This window comes from Cebus imitator, unplaced genomic scaffold, assembly GCF_001604975.1.
Source record: "Cebus imitator isolate Cc_AM_T3 unplaced genomic scaffold, Cebus_imitator-1.0 Scaffold348, whole genome shotgun sequence".
Classification (NCBI taxonomy): Eukaryota; Metazoa; Chordata; class Mammalia; order Primates; family Cebidae; genus Cebus; species Cebus imitator.
The window spans coordinates 1,903,336-1,921,444 of record NW_016107663.1 but is presented as its reverse complement, the minus strand read 5'-3'; the positions used below and the strand labels follow the sequence as shown (position 1 = coordinate 1,921,444).

The 18,109-nt window shown below is 48.4% G+C and overlaps 1 protein-coding gene across 7 annotated transcripts in view; it reads right to left on the bottom strand.

The window, feature by feature from the left end:
• NTRK3 (neurotrophic receptor tyrosine kinase 3) overlaps positions 1–18,109 on the bottom strand; it is a 391,402-nt gene that overhangs the window by 58,312 nt on the left and 314,981 nt on the right. For all 7 annotated transcript variants that reach the window (XM_037730502.1, XM_017506139.2, XM_017506138.2 and 4 more), the window contains 2 exons: positions 10,824–10,954; positions 3,291–3,463 (listed from right to left, as the gene is read on the bottom strand). In XM_037730502.1, coding sequence (XP_037586430.1) covers positions 3,291–3,463; positions 10,824–10,954 — 304 coding nt within the window. The remainder of the gene's footprint in view (positions 1–3,290; positions 3,464–10,823; positions 10,955–18,109) is intronic.

Genomic DNA, 18,109 nt, shown 5'->3' with positions numbered 1-18,109 from the left:
GCCCGGCCAAACCTACCCTTTTTAATGCTTGACTGCTCCCCAGGATCTTCACAAGTGCTGGATGTCTATTATAGAATAATTAGTAAAACAACAAATAACTCTGCCATGGCCCTTACTATGTGCCAAGCACTGCTCTGGTTGTTTTAAATATTGTAATTCACTTCATTTTCCCACCCCAATTTTGAAATAAAGAAATGAAGGCACAAAATGATCAGATCGCTCAGCCAATGTTCCGGAGGTCCAGAATGACCATACGGGATATCAGGAAGTAGGATCTGAAACCAGGTATGTGGCTCTGAAGGGAGACCTGCTAACAGGAGCATCGGGAGGGCTCATTCTAAGATTATCTGGCTCCACCCCCTGGGATTCTGATTGGCTAGGTGAGCTTGCTCGCTTGTGCTGGTGCTCGCAGTGCACACTCAATGGCACTGGGACACACCTAACCACTCCACCACACTGCTTAGCACTGGGTAACTTATGGCCAATGGCGGTGCACTGTGACCTTGAGGCACAGGGCTGGGGAACCCCCAGAACCCACTCCATCCCAAATCAAAGCCCAGCTTTGCTATCCTAACACCTTGCCCAGTCATATCAGCCACTTTTAGCGTTCACTCTTTTCTCTAGAAAGCCCAATGAGCCGTAACCACGCCCAGGGCCCCTATTTTTGGAGTTGTGGACTAAAGAGCCCTGGTGTACGGCAAGGCCTCTGTCTGCTTTACTGCCTCTCCCATTTCCCCTGAAAAGCACCATTAAGTATGACGGCATTCCGTTTTCTATCTCCGCTGGACTCTGCCTATCTCACTCCTCAGAAGGAGGAAGGCTGCATCAGCTCGCAAGGAAGGGGGATCAGCAGAGAAGCCCTCCCTCTGTCTACCTAGAGAGTGCACTCCAGCCTGCCCCTCGGCAACACCAGTGTGGAGATGCGAAAGCAAGTAGAGTCAGCCTGCAGGTCATGGAGGCTGTGTTTATGAGAGCAGCCAACAGGACACCTCCCAAAAAGCCTTGGTACGGCCTGTTGCTAAGAGCTTCTGGCCTCAGAGCATTCTTTAGAAGCTCACCCTCGACTGATAGAGCCTAGGAAGACAGATTAATGGAACCTACTGGGAATCTGATCAGAAGTGGAGGCTAAAGCTCAGATTCTGTTGCAAAATTGCCCCAGGAAGACTGTCTAGCCTTGGTTTAGATAGGCTTATCCATGCTGTCTTGAAGAAGGGACCCCATAGAGACACAGAAGTCTTCAGAGTGTCAGCCAGTTCTTGTAGAACCAGACGCACATGCGTGCATTCCTCATGCCGTCTGCCCTGGAGAAGGGGAGGCACTGGCGCTGCCCCTCACCTTATGCGCTTCCTTCTTTTTCTTCAGAACTCCTTTTTCTTTTCATCTTACTTTCTGCTTCTCCCCCTCCTGACCTTTACTCTGGGCGCTCACTCTTTCTCTTCCCTTTTATCATGCATGACAGCAGCGCAGAGGCACTAGGTGCTCTCTTTAGCCCTGCTGGTGGCTCTTGGGGCCAGAGGTACTGCTGAATGTAAGGACAGGGTGTGGTGAAAAGTAGGGCATGTCCCTTGGACCCCAGAGGAACAAAAGGACAGGGTGAGGGCTATCCTGAATATACAGAAAAGGTGTCACCTGCATTAGAAGCTACCATGGTTCACAATTCTCATAAAATAGTAATAGTAATAACTTTAATAGACGCTACCATTGGCTGATCACTGAACTACTTGCAAAACCTGTCTAGGCATTATACATATGTAGTCATTTAATGCTCATAGCAACAACCCTGTGAAGCAGTTATTAATAGTCGTGTTCTCTAGGAGATAAAATTAAGATTTAATAAGCTGCTCCAATTTGCAACTAAGATGTGACAAATCCAAGATATGAACCCAAATCTGTCTCATGCTAAAGACAAAGTTCTCCAGGGAAAGGGATCCATTTAATTGTGAATCCAGGATTAAGAAGCTTAGAACATCCCACAGATGTTTTCATTTCCTTCAGGGCCATCTTGGTAGAAACCTCACTCATAAGCAGAGCTCCAGAGACTCTTCCATTGCATTACCTGGTACTAACTCATTTCTTTGCCCCTCAAAACCACAATACCCTATTGAATTCCCACTTCAAAGAGATATTTAGCAGGTTTTGGCGAGCGGGCTAGAGCCTTCTATAGCTCAGATTTGAACTTTGGAAATCTCATTCTCAGCCACAGAGCTCAATGAGATTCAAACTGTGGCGGTGGCAGAGACCACACCCTAAGTATGGAGGGCCTGTGTGGTTAACCTGCTTCCTGAGACCTTGGGTTCCACAGACCTTCACACAGCTGTCCCTTCCATATATGGGCACTGTTTGGAAGTGGCATCTGTAGAAGGTAGAGGAGTCCTAACTCTGCACTAGTGATGACATGCTGCCTTCTCTGGGGAAGGGAGATCCACCACTGAAGCTTCATCCAGAACCCCTGGCTCCAGTTCCAGTCTCTTACCAGTGACATTAAGAGCCCTCGAATTCCAGATAATCTTGTTCTAGGCTTGGAGAAATGCTTCTTACAATACATCCTTTCTTTTTAGAATAGTCCTATCCTATAGAACCTTCTATTGATGGAAATGTTTATATTGCGCTTCCTTGCATGGTAAAAACCAGCCACATGTGACTAACAAGTACTTGAAATATGGTTAGTGCAACCAAGGAACCAGTGAAACTGAATCTTTAAATTGTATCGAACTTTAATTAATGTAACTCTAAATGTAAAAGGCCGCATGTGGCCACTGTACCAACAGCACAGTTCTAGGATTAGCCTGAAGAAAATCGGCCCCCTTTTCGTTTCAACCATCTCTGGCACCCAGTGAAATGTAACCTTGGATCTTCTTACTCATCATCAAAAATTCTTGGTTTCCAGGAGGGGCGTAAGATGCTAGCCTCACTTTGCAAGTGAGAAACTTAGGGCACAAATGGAGAAAGCTATTTGCAATATCAGGCAAGGGTGTCCCTAGAATCTTGGAGCTGTAAGCACGGCTGTGAGCCTTCCAGGTTCCTCCTGGACGCATTCCAGACGTTCTTCTTCTCAGTCCATTTTGGAATGAGGAAGAAGAGTATAGGTTATTTATAATAGCATCCTCCACGTGTTTTCCCTACAAACCAGGGACAAAGGCCTGAACCTGGCTGCTGAGATGATGTGTAAGAATGAGTGTGTTCATCCAATTTCTCATCCTGAGACGTAAGTATTTAGAGGGGTAGTATCATTTCTGGCTCCGGGGAGAACCCCAAGGGTCAGATGCAGGGGGACAGCCATCCTTGCTTACCTGAGGAACTTATTCAGATCTCCATGCTTCATGTACTCAAAGACCATGATGAGAGGGTCCCCATCGCCACACACCCCATAGAACTTGACAATGTGCTCATGCTGCAGGTTGGTGAGCAGCTCGGCCTCCCTCTGGAAATCCTTCCGGGCAGCCAGGGTGGGATCCTTCAGCGCCTAGGAACAATGCAGGACAAAGAGTTTTAGCAACTTCAGGGCAGGGGGCTGGCCCCACACACCACTGGGTTCCCAATAAATATGATTTTAAATGGAACGTAAAGACAATGAAGCCCAATCCAAACTATAAGGCCCGAATCCTTCCTCCTCCAGCATTCTGATCCCTGCAGAAATAGACACCTACTTTCTGACATCCACATCCCATGCCCTCACCAGCAATTTCAGGCTGCTCATCACAGAGCCCTGGGCTTCCTCAGGTGAGTATGCATGGCAGCCGGAGGGGCCGTGAGGAGGAAAGCCTGGCAAAAGCCCCTGCTCCAAAGGTTTTCTTTGAGGAAACTGTCCCACAGCTAGAATAAACAGTGTGAAAACCACTGCCCCGACTGCTTTAGCTTTGTGAATTAGCACATGTTCGTAGCCTACTGGAAACCAGGCAGACAACATAATAAAGTCTCCTTGTCTTTTGGAGTGCTTGTTTTTAGATCGTGAAGGAGTCTACATTTGCAAAGGAGGTTGAGTGCTGTGACTTCTGGAAAGCACCTGTGTTCTCCTAATAGGGCTTTGGAGGAAGCAATAGGGTGGGAAGAGTGGAGGAGCAGCTATGGGAATGGCAATCAGTGGACAGAAACCTCAGACACACCCAGGACCAGGCAGAGTCCTGCAAAGTCCTAGTGTAAGATGGAAAGGAGCATGTGAGAACCACCAGAATGCTACCATATGCACTTCCTGTAAGGCCCAGGAAGATGAATATACCCAGGTAGAGCATAAGTTTTGCATGTGGATTTCCCAGCACCTGAAGGGGACTACAAGATCAAAAATGAAGCCTTTGAGCACATCTGAAGGACCTTGGATAGGGCACTGCCATGGTCACAGCAATGCCGGCCAGGTGGACAATGGTCTGTGAAGGGGAGGGGCCCTTTCTGCATGAGGAGCAGCTTATGCAGGTGGGCTCCCCAATTTCTCCAGCCTCTCCCCCCTCCCTATGAAGCCAGAAGGCAAATGAGGCCGAACATTCAGGTGCTTCAACTGACACACTTCAGCCACCTCAATAGACACAACACAAGGCAATGGGGAAGTGAGTGCGACATTGGCTCACCATTTTCAGGTGAGTGACAGTCTAGACAGACTGGAGACTGGGTTGCATTCTCTCTGCTGCGCATCTGGCATTTCCAGGCTGACTGACCTCTCCTGTAGGTCACGTGAGTGCCAATACGTCTCCCTCACCAGAGATCTTTCTCCTGTCCCTGCAGCCCCATCAGCTGAAACCTACAGGGCTTCCTTGGTTCTAGCACTGCCAAAAGAGGTGTATTACGGGATCCATCGAACCTCTCAGCCTTTAGCACGCATCAGAAATGACGGACTTTGAGCATGAAAGGGCCTTACACAACACCTGCTCCTACTCGCTTCTGGAGCTGGAGACCAGTTGGAGAAACTGAGGCTGAGTCTGCCCAGGAATTCGCTCACATGCACACTAATTAAATGACAGACACTTAGAGCTTGACTGGACCTGAGGGTACTGCTGGTGGGCCTCACAGTGCCCCAGAGTTCAGCAGCAATACATGTGGGGTCATCAGGTGGAGGTGTGGTCTTTCAGCAGAGATCAAGTCCCACTTCAACCAGCAACACCTTCTATTTTTTTAAAAAAAAACATTTGGAGGCTTGATAAAAAATATTGCATGATTAAATGAATCTATGGCTGACAAAAATGTTGAAAGTTATCTAGTGTTTTCAGATGAGATAATAACTGGGGTCCTGTGTGGAGAAGGAACTTGCCAAAGATCACATAACACGTAATAGCTTGGGTCTAGGGCCCAGGACACGTCCCTGCTCAGCACACCTGCCTGAATTAATTTACGGGATAAATTAGTCACCAGGCAGGTCCCCAAGAGACTGGTGAGCAGAGGAATAAAAGGATATGACCGTATAGAGGAGAGGGTCAGGAAAGGCGCGGGGCATGGGCTGCCAGCAGAGTGCTGGGCCCAGAGAAGGTGCCAGGCTTGCAGGATAGGCCAAAGACATTTGATCGGCCCATTGCTGATTTTTACCAGACCTGATTCTACGTGTTCTCCACTTCAACTCTCACTGCTGGCTCTGGAAAGCTACCTAACGATAAACAAATAGGATGTACTGTCCAACGTCAGCCAGCACAGAGACATGTGAGAAGTCAGAGAGTCATGGTGAGAGACAGTTTCTCCTGGGGACCCAGCTCCCAGCAGCTGCCCTGAGCTGCATTGGCTGGGTCATGGGTATTGGATGACAGAGAGTGATTTATTTATCTTCATGAAGAAGAAGAAGGGGAAAAAAGGAACATGGCATGGGTGGGATGGGAGAATATAAAGATTTATGTGAACGCTGGATTTATGAGAGGGAAAGAGTAGATCAAATTTGAGGCCAGCCAAATGGCCTCTCTCCATCCCTTTAAATCATTCTCTCCCACAGTCTGGACATCAATGACGGCCATGGGATATTTCTGTTCTCAGGTCTCAAGCAGTACCAGCCAGTGTCCCCCAGGCGGGCACCCTGCAGTGTGAGGCAGAGATGGGGTCCTCATTTGGGAGATGGGCACAAAGCCACCACCATCACCTGTACTCTTCCACAGCCTTTTCTGTGCTTTCAAAGTGGGCTTTCCAGCTCTTGAGTCAAACCTGAAGTTCTCGCCTAATTGGCCAAGGGTGGGGTGTGGCAACTAGGCAGGAGCTGCCAGTGGCCCCGTCCCCAGGGATTGATGCAATTAGAACAGAGGTGACAGGAGGAGGATAATGAGGAGGAAAGTAGGGGTCGGTGACTCCCTGGCCCCTCTCAGTGGGGTCCACATGTAACATCTTCATGGCTGGGAAACCTCAAAATGGGCCACCAGTCAGTGACATGGGAAAGAACCCATTTATCATGGCTGCCAACTGTGAGTGCAGAGATAATGCATTGTGCCAAGAGGTCTCCTAAGCCAGGGAGGCTCCCGGCTCAGGCCTTTGTACAGTATCCTTAGTACAAAAAGGACAGCCAGAATTCGCCCTCCTTCTCTTCCTCTCCTCCTTCCAAAGTTTGGGAACATTTCCCTTTCTTATCTTTCCCCCTGCATGCACCAGCTGTCATGTCCACCTCTGCCTTGGGGAAAGGGTTTTAGTGAGGCTGTTTTTTGAGTCGACAGCTCCCAGTTCTTCCTGGGTCACCTGGCATCCTCACGTCATCCACCCTCTGCTGCCCTCCATTTCGCTTTCTTTTTTTTTTTTTTTCTTCTTTAGGGGGAGATATTTCAAGGGATGTTCAGTTTCAGATTTCATTAATATCCTGAAACTCATGACATATATACAGTATACACACATTCCTAAATGTTCAAAGTCCTAAGTGGTCACACACGTGCACACGCATGCAAACACACATATGCACACTCACACACACATCAATCAACCCCCTTTAATTCACACACACATCAATCAACCCCCCACACACACAACACAAGCTCACATACACTTTAATCAACCCCCCTAAAATCATCTTTCTTTTAGTGACTCAAAATCCACTGCCACCTCCTCTGGGTGAGATTCTCAAACAGCTTCACCAGGAAAGAAGATGGGTAGTTGTCACATAGAGGGGTACCCCTCCCTCATCTGTCTTCCTGGCTTAAAACTGGCCATGGGCTTCCCAGTGTTCGTAGGATAAAATCCAAACTCCTTAACACAGTCATGGACTCTATCAGGTCTGGTCTCCCGGTCTCTGTCTGCCTCTTCTCCCCCATCATTTATGACGCCTCAGTCTCACTGGCCTTCCCACGCTCTCCAAGGTTTTCTCTGCCTCAGAGCCTCTGCTGCTCCTTTGGCCAGAAAACTCTCCACTGAGCTGTGTCTACACTGCAGGCCAGATTAGCTGGCACTGCCTATGACCTCTGCAGATCATGAGATCCTCAACAATACCTGCTAGTTGGATACCCAGGGAGATACTTCTGTCCCAATAGAGAGGCCTACCAAGAGACATTGGTGACTGTTCCCAAACTCATTCATGACAGCTCAACCTGCTAACGTAATTACTTAAAGTAATGAAATGTTCTAGAAACCAATGAAGTATGAGTGTAGATTGAGGAGTTTTTATGGAAGCTATAATGAATGCTTTTAAAAAAGCTGCTAAAGGTCAGTAGTTAAAAATACTGTTAAGAGTGGAAGGAAAAGTATCCAAACATTGGGAAATAGTAAAAATCTGAGATTCTGCACTCAGATGGTTTCGCAAATGTCTTAAGCTCCTGCTTCGATGTAAAATGATTGAAACTGGAAATTTTGACTACTGAAAACAAAACCCAAAACGCTCTTCAAACCAAAAGGAACCCAATAGCTGAAGTTCAGATATATTGGAAGAAGTATAATGCTAAATCCAAATTACTAAAATTATCAAAAACCAAAACATAAATTTCCTGAAGATAAATCAATTTTATCAGAGAGTGGCTCAAAATGATTTTAAAATAAATGCTCAAAAAGAGCAAAGAAATACATTTTTTAAAGAAAATCAGAAGGCATGCTGGAAGTAGGGGGGAGAAACAGAATTCAGGTACCAAAATTAAGAACCGACTAGATATCTTGGAAAAAAAATGTCTGATCATTGAAGTGAAAATAAATACCTCTACAGACAGGAAAAGCTCTAGACCAGATAAAACCACATGAAGAATTCATGAATTAGAAGACCACGGAGGTTCACCTGGGACAGAGCATGAAATGACAGAGAAAAAAAAAATAGAAAAAATGGGGAGGAGGATCTCATTCCCTCCTCTGCAAAGGAAGGGGGTCGCCTGGGTTTGAAGGCCATGTAAATGTTCTTTTTGTCTAACGACCATTTCAGAGTGGCGCCACTTACTTAGCAGTCTATCTCATGCATGATGCTATTTTAATGTCACACTTATACTGCACATATATGCAGATTATGTCCTGTGCCGTCCTGCTCCCTCTCCCCAGCAGGCTGTAAGCACCTTAAAAATAGGCTATGCTTTCTGCTTCTTTATTTGTACCATAGCAACTGCTGGGCAAAACAGTCTTGTTTGGGAAAACTTTATCTTGGGTTATACTTGTGTGTGTTCTCCGGAAGTACAACATTACCCTGAACCGACATGAGAACTAACTCAAAGGGAAGTTTCCCGCAAAAAGAAGTGGAATCTAACGAGGGCAGGAAGCAGGAAACACCACTTCCAAGATGTTCTCTGGAGGAGCCAGGCATCTTTTCCAGGCTGACAACTAGGGAGATCCACTGAGTGGCACATGGTGCAAAGTCCCAGAGGGTTCATCTCCTTGAGGTGCCCAGATCCAAGGCAAGAAGGAAATCTTTTTAAAAAGATGGAAACAGAAATGCACTTTGTGCATTATTCGGTCTGCCCCTTAATGCCAGACCACTCAGGGGAAACATTTCCCAGGGTTTTCAGCCATCATTTCATTCTCTGCTGAAAGTGCAAAAATGTTCAATTCATTCACCAGTCCCCACATGGATGCCGGAACACCCTGTGGATTAGTGTCATCCTATATATTAAAAATACCAGGGCAGTGCGAATCCTAAGCTTAGGAACAACATTAGAAACCTTTCCACATCCCTGCTCCAAGCTGTTTAAAGACACCCTTGCTCAGTTGACCATCTCATGTCTACGGAGACACACGGAGCAAATTTATCGACAGGATGTACAGTAATAACAATCGTTAGCCTTTTAGGATGCAGTACTTTATTTTCTGGAGCAGGGGTCAGCCAACGATGCTTACTTTTGTAATAAAAAAAGGTCACTGGAAAATAGCCGGCCTTATTAGTTAATGTGTTGTTGATGCTGCTTTCCAACAACACGGGCAGAGTTGCAGTGGAAAGTATAAAGCCCTCAAAGTCTAAAATATTCAACTTTACAGAAAAAGTTTGGTGACTCCAATTCCAGAGAGTCAGTCAATGCAAGCTTAGCAGGTCATACATCATGTATCTAAGCAATTCAGTAACATCAACATCAGTGATAATGATGTTGATGGCAACGAATGCCAACTACTTTTTATTGAGTATTTACTAAGCCCCGAACAGTGCATTAAGGATTTTAGACACCTAATGTAATTTAATCACCAACATTGTATGGGGGGGATATTATTATTGCTATTATGCAGATGAAGAAATTGAGGCTCAAAGAAGTTGAGTGTCTTGTGCAAGGTCACACAGCTTATCAGCAGTGAAGCTGGGATTTGCATCCAGGTTCTCTGATGCCCATGCTATGCCTGCACTGTCCTACCTTCATTCTTGGAGGCCATTTGCCTTCTGTGGACAGAAACAGTTCTGTAGATACACAGGACTATGAATACAGAGACCCAAAAGCTGCAGAAACAAGAGCTGGTTTTGTGATTCCTCAATGCTAAGGGCAGGGCCATTCTGAGGTCTTGGTGAGTGTCTTCATTGGGAGCCATATCTCTGGCATTGGTCAGCCCACAACTCAAAACATGGCCGACTATACACTGGCCTCAGAAGCCTGCTCACTGCACCCAAGGCAGTCACTCCAGACCCAGAGAAGGGTTCCAGGGATCTGCGGGTGCCTTCAGGAGGCTACTTGACTCTTGTTTATGTCAACCGCGTTCAAAGATTTGTCCAATATTGGTTTCCAAAGAGAAGCTGTTGACCGCTGGGTGGAAGAGCCTGGAAGGGCAATTAGTAGCAGCAAAGCCCCTTCTCTCCTGCCTCAAGCAATTCAGCTCCTGCCGCAAATCTGCCATGTGCCTTGGCAACACAGAAGCCCTGTGGTTGAAGGAGCCCTCCAGTAGCTTCCAGAAGGAAGTTTCTCCCAGGCATGCTGCCCCTTAGGTTCTGAAACTGAAACCCCTGGAAAATACCTAGCAATTTCAACAACTCCACTCATTATTCTCCCAGTGCTAACGCCCTGCCTCCCTGCTGCAGCCCCTGCCCCACAACATCTTCTTCTATTATCAGTGATGTTTGTGCCCTTGGGAAGTGGTTACCCAGACCTCCTTAAACAGCCCACTCTACAACAGATCAACTCCTGAGAAATGGCCACGTGACTTTCCAGGCTCAGACCGCATGTCCTGTAAAGCCACTACATGGTGAAGGGTGGAGGGTGGAGGGCCAGCCCTGGCACAGAGGTAATCACAAGGCCACCAGAAAAGAACCAGAGTCATTTACAAAAATAACTTGCTCCCCGGGCATAGCTCCCTTAAGTGCTGCAGCCCTTGACCTTGGAAGCCAAAGGAAGTTGTTTTGGTCCCTAGGAAACTTCATTGACCTTGGAGCAAAGTCCTCTGATTGCATCTGAGAAAGCCAGTTGAGTACTATCTTTTCAAATGGAGCGAGCCTCTTCCTCCCCTCCCCAGGCCCTCACCCGTTCCTCCTCCTGGTGCCCGCAGGCCTCTGGGTTTACCTTCACAGCCACGAGCATCTTGTCCTTGGTTGGGCTGAGATTGTAGCACTCGGCCAGAAAGACCTTTCCAAAGGCTCCCTCACCCAGTTCTCGCTTCAACACGATGTCTCTCCTCTTAATGTGCTGCACATCTGCAGGAGGGAGACAGGGAGGAGGGCAGCAAATCAGTCCTCATTTGGTGACACAGGGAGACAGAAGAGTACAGAGGTCTAGGGTGGAGACCTCTGCTGCTGAGTCCACAGCAGGGAAAGGCAAACTCTAGCACCCCAGCTTTAGCATAAAAACCGACATCCCTCTGTGCTTTGAGAGTATGGGCCAGAATCAAATCTCGGTGCTGTCCCTGAATAACCCCCAACCCCTCTAAACCACAGCATCCCCCACTGGCAAATGGAGTCAGTAGTTAATGCACAGGATTCTGGTATTGGTTAGCCAGAGTTGTTGGAGACGCATAAAGCAGTCTCCACAGTTTTGTGCACATGAATCCCCTGGGAATCTTGTCAAAATGAAGATTCTGATCCATTGGGTCTGAGAATCTACACTTCTAAGAAACTCCCAGGTGATGTCCATCTGCTGTCGGTCGCACTTTGAACAGCCAGGTTTCCAGGCTACGATGGAGAATCAGGTTGGCATCCTGGCTCGACTCCATTAATAGATTTTTTTTTTAGCTTGGGAAAGTTATTTAGCCCGAGAGCCTCAATTTTCTCATCTGTAAAATGAGATTAACAAGAACAACTTCCTCGCTGAATTCTTGTGAATTAATTGAGATAATCGTTGAAAGAGCTTGGCCCAGTGCTGAGGGCAAAGTAAAGACAGACACACGTGCACACACACACACACACACACACACACACACACACACAAAGACACACTGGCTTTTATGGTAACAAAAAAGCTGTCGTGACCCCATCACAGTGCCTGGTTCATGACAGAGCCTACTACTAAGGGGTAGCTAAGATGATTTGAGAAAAACTTCTACGTGACCAACCCTTCTCTGAAAGAGAGAAAGACCAATGAGAGCACCAAAGGCAAGTTCAGAGTCCACCCAAGAACGAGAGTATGTGCAGAGAGAAGGGTTGCCCCTGCCTCTGCTAATTTAGCAACCTAATTAAAGTCTGTCTGCCTGGAGAAAGCAGAGCTGTGACCTCAGCCCTCCCACCTATTTGGAAAGAATGCCACGAAGGAGTTGGACAAGCAGTGGGCTGGCGATGAAAGGAGGGAACCGGAGATGACTCACTGACCTTTACATTAATTGTTCAACAGGCAGAAGCCCATTAAATACCTGCATTCACATGATGAAGAGCAGTGCAGAGCCAAAAGGAGGATTTTCCCAAGTGACTCTGTTGAGAAATGAGAGCCACAGCTCCTGGACCGTGGCAGACCGTCCTCTTTAGTCAGAAAACATACAGGGACAGAGGGGCGTGGCTGGAAGCCTTGGGGTAGTGTTTTGCTGGTTTAGGGATTCCTTCAGGAGTAAACCAGAGGAATCTTTTTTCTCCCCTCATCAGAGTCCTTGGTATCCCCCCAGTGTCCCAGATGATCTGCCTAGCAAGTATTCGTGGGAGGAAGCATTTGCAGACTATTTTCTCCTTCCCCCAGGACAGACCTGCAGGTTAACAGCTGCTGGTGACCGCTCCTCCCAGGCTACACGCTGCCGGGCTATGCCCTGGTCTTTACGGGGAGGGGATTAAAATTGGTTCCCTTCCTCACGATTTCTGTCTCTGTTTCTCAGCCTCCGAGGAATGGTATTTGTTGACCTTGGAGGGCAAGGCTAAAGAGTCTCCCACTGCGAAAAAAGAGGAAGTCAAGCCCTCTCTTGGGAGGCCACGTGCTCCTGCTGCCTAATCATTCTCAGGTGACCAGGGATGATGCAGGCTTCTGCAAGGTGAGTGTCTGGCACTGCCCGGGAGTGAAGACAGGGCTCACGATGGCAGCTGTACCATGCCAAGCCCACACCTCTGAACATGCCGGGATGGGGAAGGCAGGCATGGGAAACCACAGGTGCTTGATTCAAGACCTGGATCCTCCAAGGGCTTGTGCACCTCACCGTAAAACAACAAAAACTTGGGTCTCAGATTTCTCACCTGTAAAATGAGTACGGGGGGAATAGTAGAAGTTCAACTTACCTATTACCTGAGCGTGGAAGTTTGTAAGCCTTTCAGTCCTCCAAAATGCAGGCTGTGTTTTGACATTTTCATTATGACTGACATTATTTTACAAAAAGGAGAAACGAGGGCCAATTCAGGCATCCCCACCTACTGGCTGGGCTGGGCACAGAATTCAGAGCATCAGAACATGGCAGGCTTGCAAGTCACTTGGGGAAGAGCCCCCTTCAGCCCCTGTCTCCACTCCAATCCCACCTTCCCTCTCCATTGCAATGAGAGAACTTGAGAACATGTCAAAATCACCTAGACAGCTCACTACAACAGATTGCTGAGCTCCTCTGCCAGGGATTCCCATCTAGTAGGTCCAGGCTGAGGCCTGAGCATATGCAAATCTAAGTTCCCAGGTGCTGCTGGTGCGAGAACCACTTTGAGGACCACTAGAACATGGCTTCTCTGGTGGGGTGGGGAATTAGCCAGCTGAAGAAGTTCACCTTTACAACTTGACCTAAACAGATGCCATGCTCACAAACAGTTTAGCCACGGACCTCACTTCCAGAAGCCCAGGAGGAGGTGAGACATCCTAGACTTAGCTCTAAGGTCCTTCTTCCATCCCTAGCTGTGTGGTCTAGATTGAGTCAAGTCCGTCCTCAGAGGCCCAGCTACCCATCCATGCAATGGAGATCATACCTCTCTTGCCTTCTTAGGTTCTAGAAACATCTCTACAAAGGCAAAACAATATTATATCTTTTCCTGGGTCCCTAAGTCCAACTCTGGGCTCCCCTCAGAACACCCACTCCCAGCTACAGTGAATGCAAAACAGGAATGGAGGAGCTTTAAAGAGAACCAGACTGCTTTTCAGCGCCTGTGCCTTGGCCATGTCTTGGAACCCGTCCTTCTCCTCTCCCTCCCTCGGCAGCAAGAATCACAAGTCCTGAGAGATTCAGACAGGCCAAGTGGGAGCGGCATCCCGGGGGTGGTTTCCCAGCCCTCCCTCAACATCCCGGGAGAGCCGGGCAGCAGCTGCAAACCCCTGGCTGCAGGAGTGGGGACGCTGTGACAGCTTTGAGCCTTGAAGGTAGCAGAGGGCAAGTGACCATAGTACTGGAAGCTCATCTGCTCTCTGCGAGCACGTGAAAAAGGCCAGGCAGAAGCCTCCCATGGGCCAAAGTGTCTTCCCCAAGTTTCAGGGACGTGGAAATACTCAGGGGCTCAGAAGAAAACAGCCTTGGCTCATTCTCGTTTTCATCAGGATGAAAGAATGTTGACACCAATACCCGTGCTTAGCCCTGGGTAGGGTGGTGAGCACTGGGAAGGAGCAGAGGGAAACAAACACAGATTTTATTCGACCATAAATTCTCCCCCAGGAGAGGATTTGTTCCTGGTCATGAGGATAAGAAGCTTCACAAGGTAACCAGGGAGCTTTGGCAGAGAGTAACTGGATTTGGACCAAACACATGAGGCAGATCACTTCCATGTGGACGACCCCATGCCTCAACAAGACTGGAGACTCCAAAATACCATCTGAGGAGCTTCTTTCACTGAAGCTACCAAGGAAAAAGTAGGGCAAAGGGAATTAACTTGCACCCTATGTATTCAACACTTGATTCTCATAATAACCCTGAGAGATTGAGAGACCAGTGTAATCACACCCCTTTCACAGCTGAGAAAACAGAGGCAGGGGGTAACTTTCCAGATTCACAGAGGTAAAAAGTGGCCAAGGACGGACTCTCGTTTATGACGTACAAAACCGTGTTCTTTCCTTTACCTTAGGCTGCCTACCCTCTGCCCTCCCAGCTTTATGGCCACTAAAATGATCCTGTCCACAGAGGCTTAACCATTCATCTTCCACTACCCAGCTTTCCCTCACCCTGCTCATCCAGTAACTCTATGATGGCATCTTCCCAAGGGCAAGGGCAGGGGCCTCCCCGCCCCTGAAGCCCAGCAGAACAGACAAAGCCCTGGGGAGAAGGGTATATCTGGGGACAGAGTGCGGGAACAGCCTCTGCTCAGGCCCTGGGGAATGCCTGGAGTGAGCTGTTTCATTTCTGACGTCCACACGTCTATTTGGGTCCCTGTTCCTGCATTCTTTTAGCTCACACAGTGCTGTTCAGAGCTGCCTCTGGTGAAGCTATCTGACCCACACGCCAAAAAGTGATGGATTTTCCTAAGAGGAGAGGGCATCAATCTCCTTTTACTGCCTGGCTGGCTGGCCCAGCAGAGTCTGGGTCACAAGGCTCAGACATGGAGACACTGGAAGGGGAGGCGGGGCGGGGGATGCATAGCCCAGGCCGTGGGAAGACCTCCCAATCTGCAACAAGGAAGGGGCTGCTGGACAGAGCAGGGGGCTGCTATATAACGGGGGGGAGGGTTCTTTGGGAAATTACAAGAGTTCCTGGGACATTCTGGTCTGGCTTTTCCCTAATTCCTTTTTCTGAGACAGCCACCAACTGGGTTCCACCAGAGGAAGCCACCTGTCGACCTTCTTGTTCCCACAGGACGAACGGTTCATCCGACACAAGTACAGAATGAGCATTTCTGTGTTTTAGTGGCTGCTCCAAGAATTCTTTCTCTGTAGTGGGGACCAAGATAACTATTCCATATGTGTGCGATTCACTTCTGGGAGGTCTTCCAGGCCTGCAGCAAGCGTGATCTAGAGCAGAATCTCTAATCCATCGAGGTCACTGGCCACCTCTGGACGGTGAGCCCTGAGAGATCGGCGGGCAGGCAGGGGTTATTCCTCGTCCTGCCTCTGCTCCCCTTGGCTGCCCTGTGGGGTGGGAGGAGAGACATATACAGAGCCCCTGGATACACTGGCATCGCTGGACACATAGGTGACCACTGTCAGCTTCACCTCCGTTCTAGGAGAATGCGGCCAGGGAGGTGGCAGCCATAAACTGCGTAGCCCTGCTGACCAGGGAGGAAGAGGGAACAAAAAACCTGCCCCAAATGGCACTTGTGAAGGAGTGAAGACTGGGAAAAACACAAAGAAAACCAAAAAACAGATCTCTGTTGAAATCCTGACCCTCTCACTAATTGAATCCTACTCTCTCCATGGCTCTGGTTCCTTATCTGCACGGTGGGAACATGGATACTGATTTGGGAGAACTGTTGAGAGGATGACTTAACACTGTCAGGCAATAGAGACGATATAAAATACCAAAAATATATTAAACATTTAACAGATGTGTTTCTTTCCTTTCTGATTTTCATTTCAACTAAGAGCTGAAGACCTATCTTGCAAATAGAACTGTGGGTTGGAAAGAAATGTGGAGAAGGATGATGCTTTTCTCCTAAAATAAAATGGCATGAGCTTGCCCAGGGGGAGCCGGCCCTGACTCAGGGGTCACCAGCTCTGTCTAAGGCTGCCACCACCAAGCCCGAACTCCTCCTCCTTCCGAGGCCAAAACAGTTTGTGGGAGGAGGTTGGTCAGACAGTGGAATAAAGACATCGAAAGGCAGACACAGCCACCTACTCGAGATTGGTATTGATCAGTAGAGAGGAGCCCGATTTCCCAGGGTCGGTGGTTATAAATAGCGGTGATCCTGCCAAGCAGCAAACTCGGTCCCCAAAGGTAAGTGGACACACTCAGTCACACTCAGACTGCCTTAACAGAAATTCGTTTACCACCTTGGTGTTTTGGCTAATTATTGTCTTGGGGACCAGGCGTGTGGACAGCACTGAGACAGTCCTTCTCTGAAAGTGGCAACTTAAAGAGGCTCACGGGCACCCCCTGCCACCACCAGCGCCCCTAAGGGCTAGCCCTGATGGAAGCCTCTAACCGTCCTGCCCTCCCTTCTTCCCTGGCTCATGTTGATACTGAGTTCCTAACTGGTTCCTTCCCTCATCTCTGAGACCTCCCAGATCGTTCCCTTGTGGATTCCATCTCTGCAGCGGTCTCTTGTAGCTTATTATTATCCCTTTGTGCCCTTATTAATAATAAAAATAACTGCTATCGATTAAGCACTTACCTTGAGCCAGATACCAGGCTGAGCACATGATCTCTTTACAGCTCTCTCTCTTTTTTTTTTTCTCCTAGATGGAGTCTTGCTCTGTCGCCCAGGCTGGAGTGCAATGGTGCAATCTTGGCTCACTGCAAACTCCGCCTCCCGGGTTCAAACAATTCTCCTGCCTCAGCCTCCTGAGTAGCTGGGATTTCAAGCACGTGCCACTACATCTGGCTATTTTTTTAAAATTATTTTTAGTAGAGACAGCACTTTCCCATGTTGGCCAGGTTGGTCTCGAACTCCTGACCTCAGGTGAGTCACCCGCCTCTGCCTTCCAAAGTGCTAGGACTATAGGTGTGAGCCTCCATGCCCAGCCCTACAACTCCCTTAAACACAATGTGGTGCTGTCCCCGTGCTACCGATGAGGGGACTGAAGCTGAAGGTGATTAAGTAATTTGCCCAAGATCCCCTAACTGTTTGAGGTGCCCTGTGGGACTCTAAAGGCTGGGCTGAGCAGACTGCAGCCCCTTGACACCCTTCAATCATGACGGCCCCCATCACCCTCACAACCCCTACTTCGAGGCTCTGCTTTCTGCACTGGCATCAGTACTTGGTAGAAACCAGTAACATCCATAAAGAGGGAGTGTGCCACTTTATCCTGGACGCTATTCTTGCTGCCCTTGATTGCCACCACCAAAGCTCAATGTGAGCAATCAGGATGACATCTGAAGATAAAGCCAGCATCCGAATGCCGAAATCCAAGACCTTGCTGCCCCACCCTGAAACTGGGAGTTTCCAGGACTTCAGGGCTCCCCCATTACAAGGTGAGTCCTGAGGGTGACTGCATGCAAGAGGGAGGAGAGAGATTCTTGGCAGGAGAGCGGGGAAGAGGAAACAGGGAGAGGAAGGGAGGATCTGTGAGAAGCATGCGTTTTCTCTCCACTAACCAGACCCTAGGGTCTCTGGCTGCCAAAAAGGCTCAGAAGAAAACATTAATTCAATACCACACATTTAATTACACATGAAATGGAATATCTTTAAATGGAAAAGAATAACATTCCTGGAGTTCCAACTGTGCATGTTTGAAGTGGCAGGAGGGAGGAAGAGGGCCAGCTCTGAATCAATGAGGGGGAAGGAGACCACCAAGAGGGCACGGTCCTGCCTGAGCTCGCGAGAGAAATTTCTGACAGCCTTCTCAGACCTGCTCTCACACTTTCTCCTGGCCTCCTAGCTGGGTCT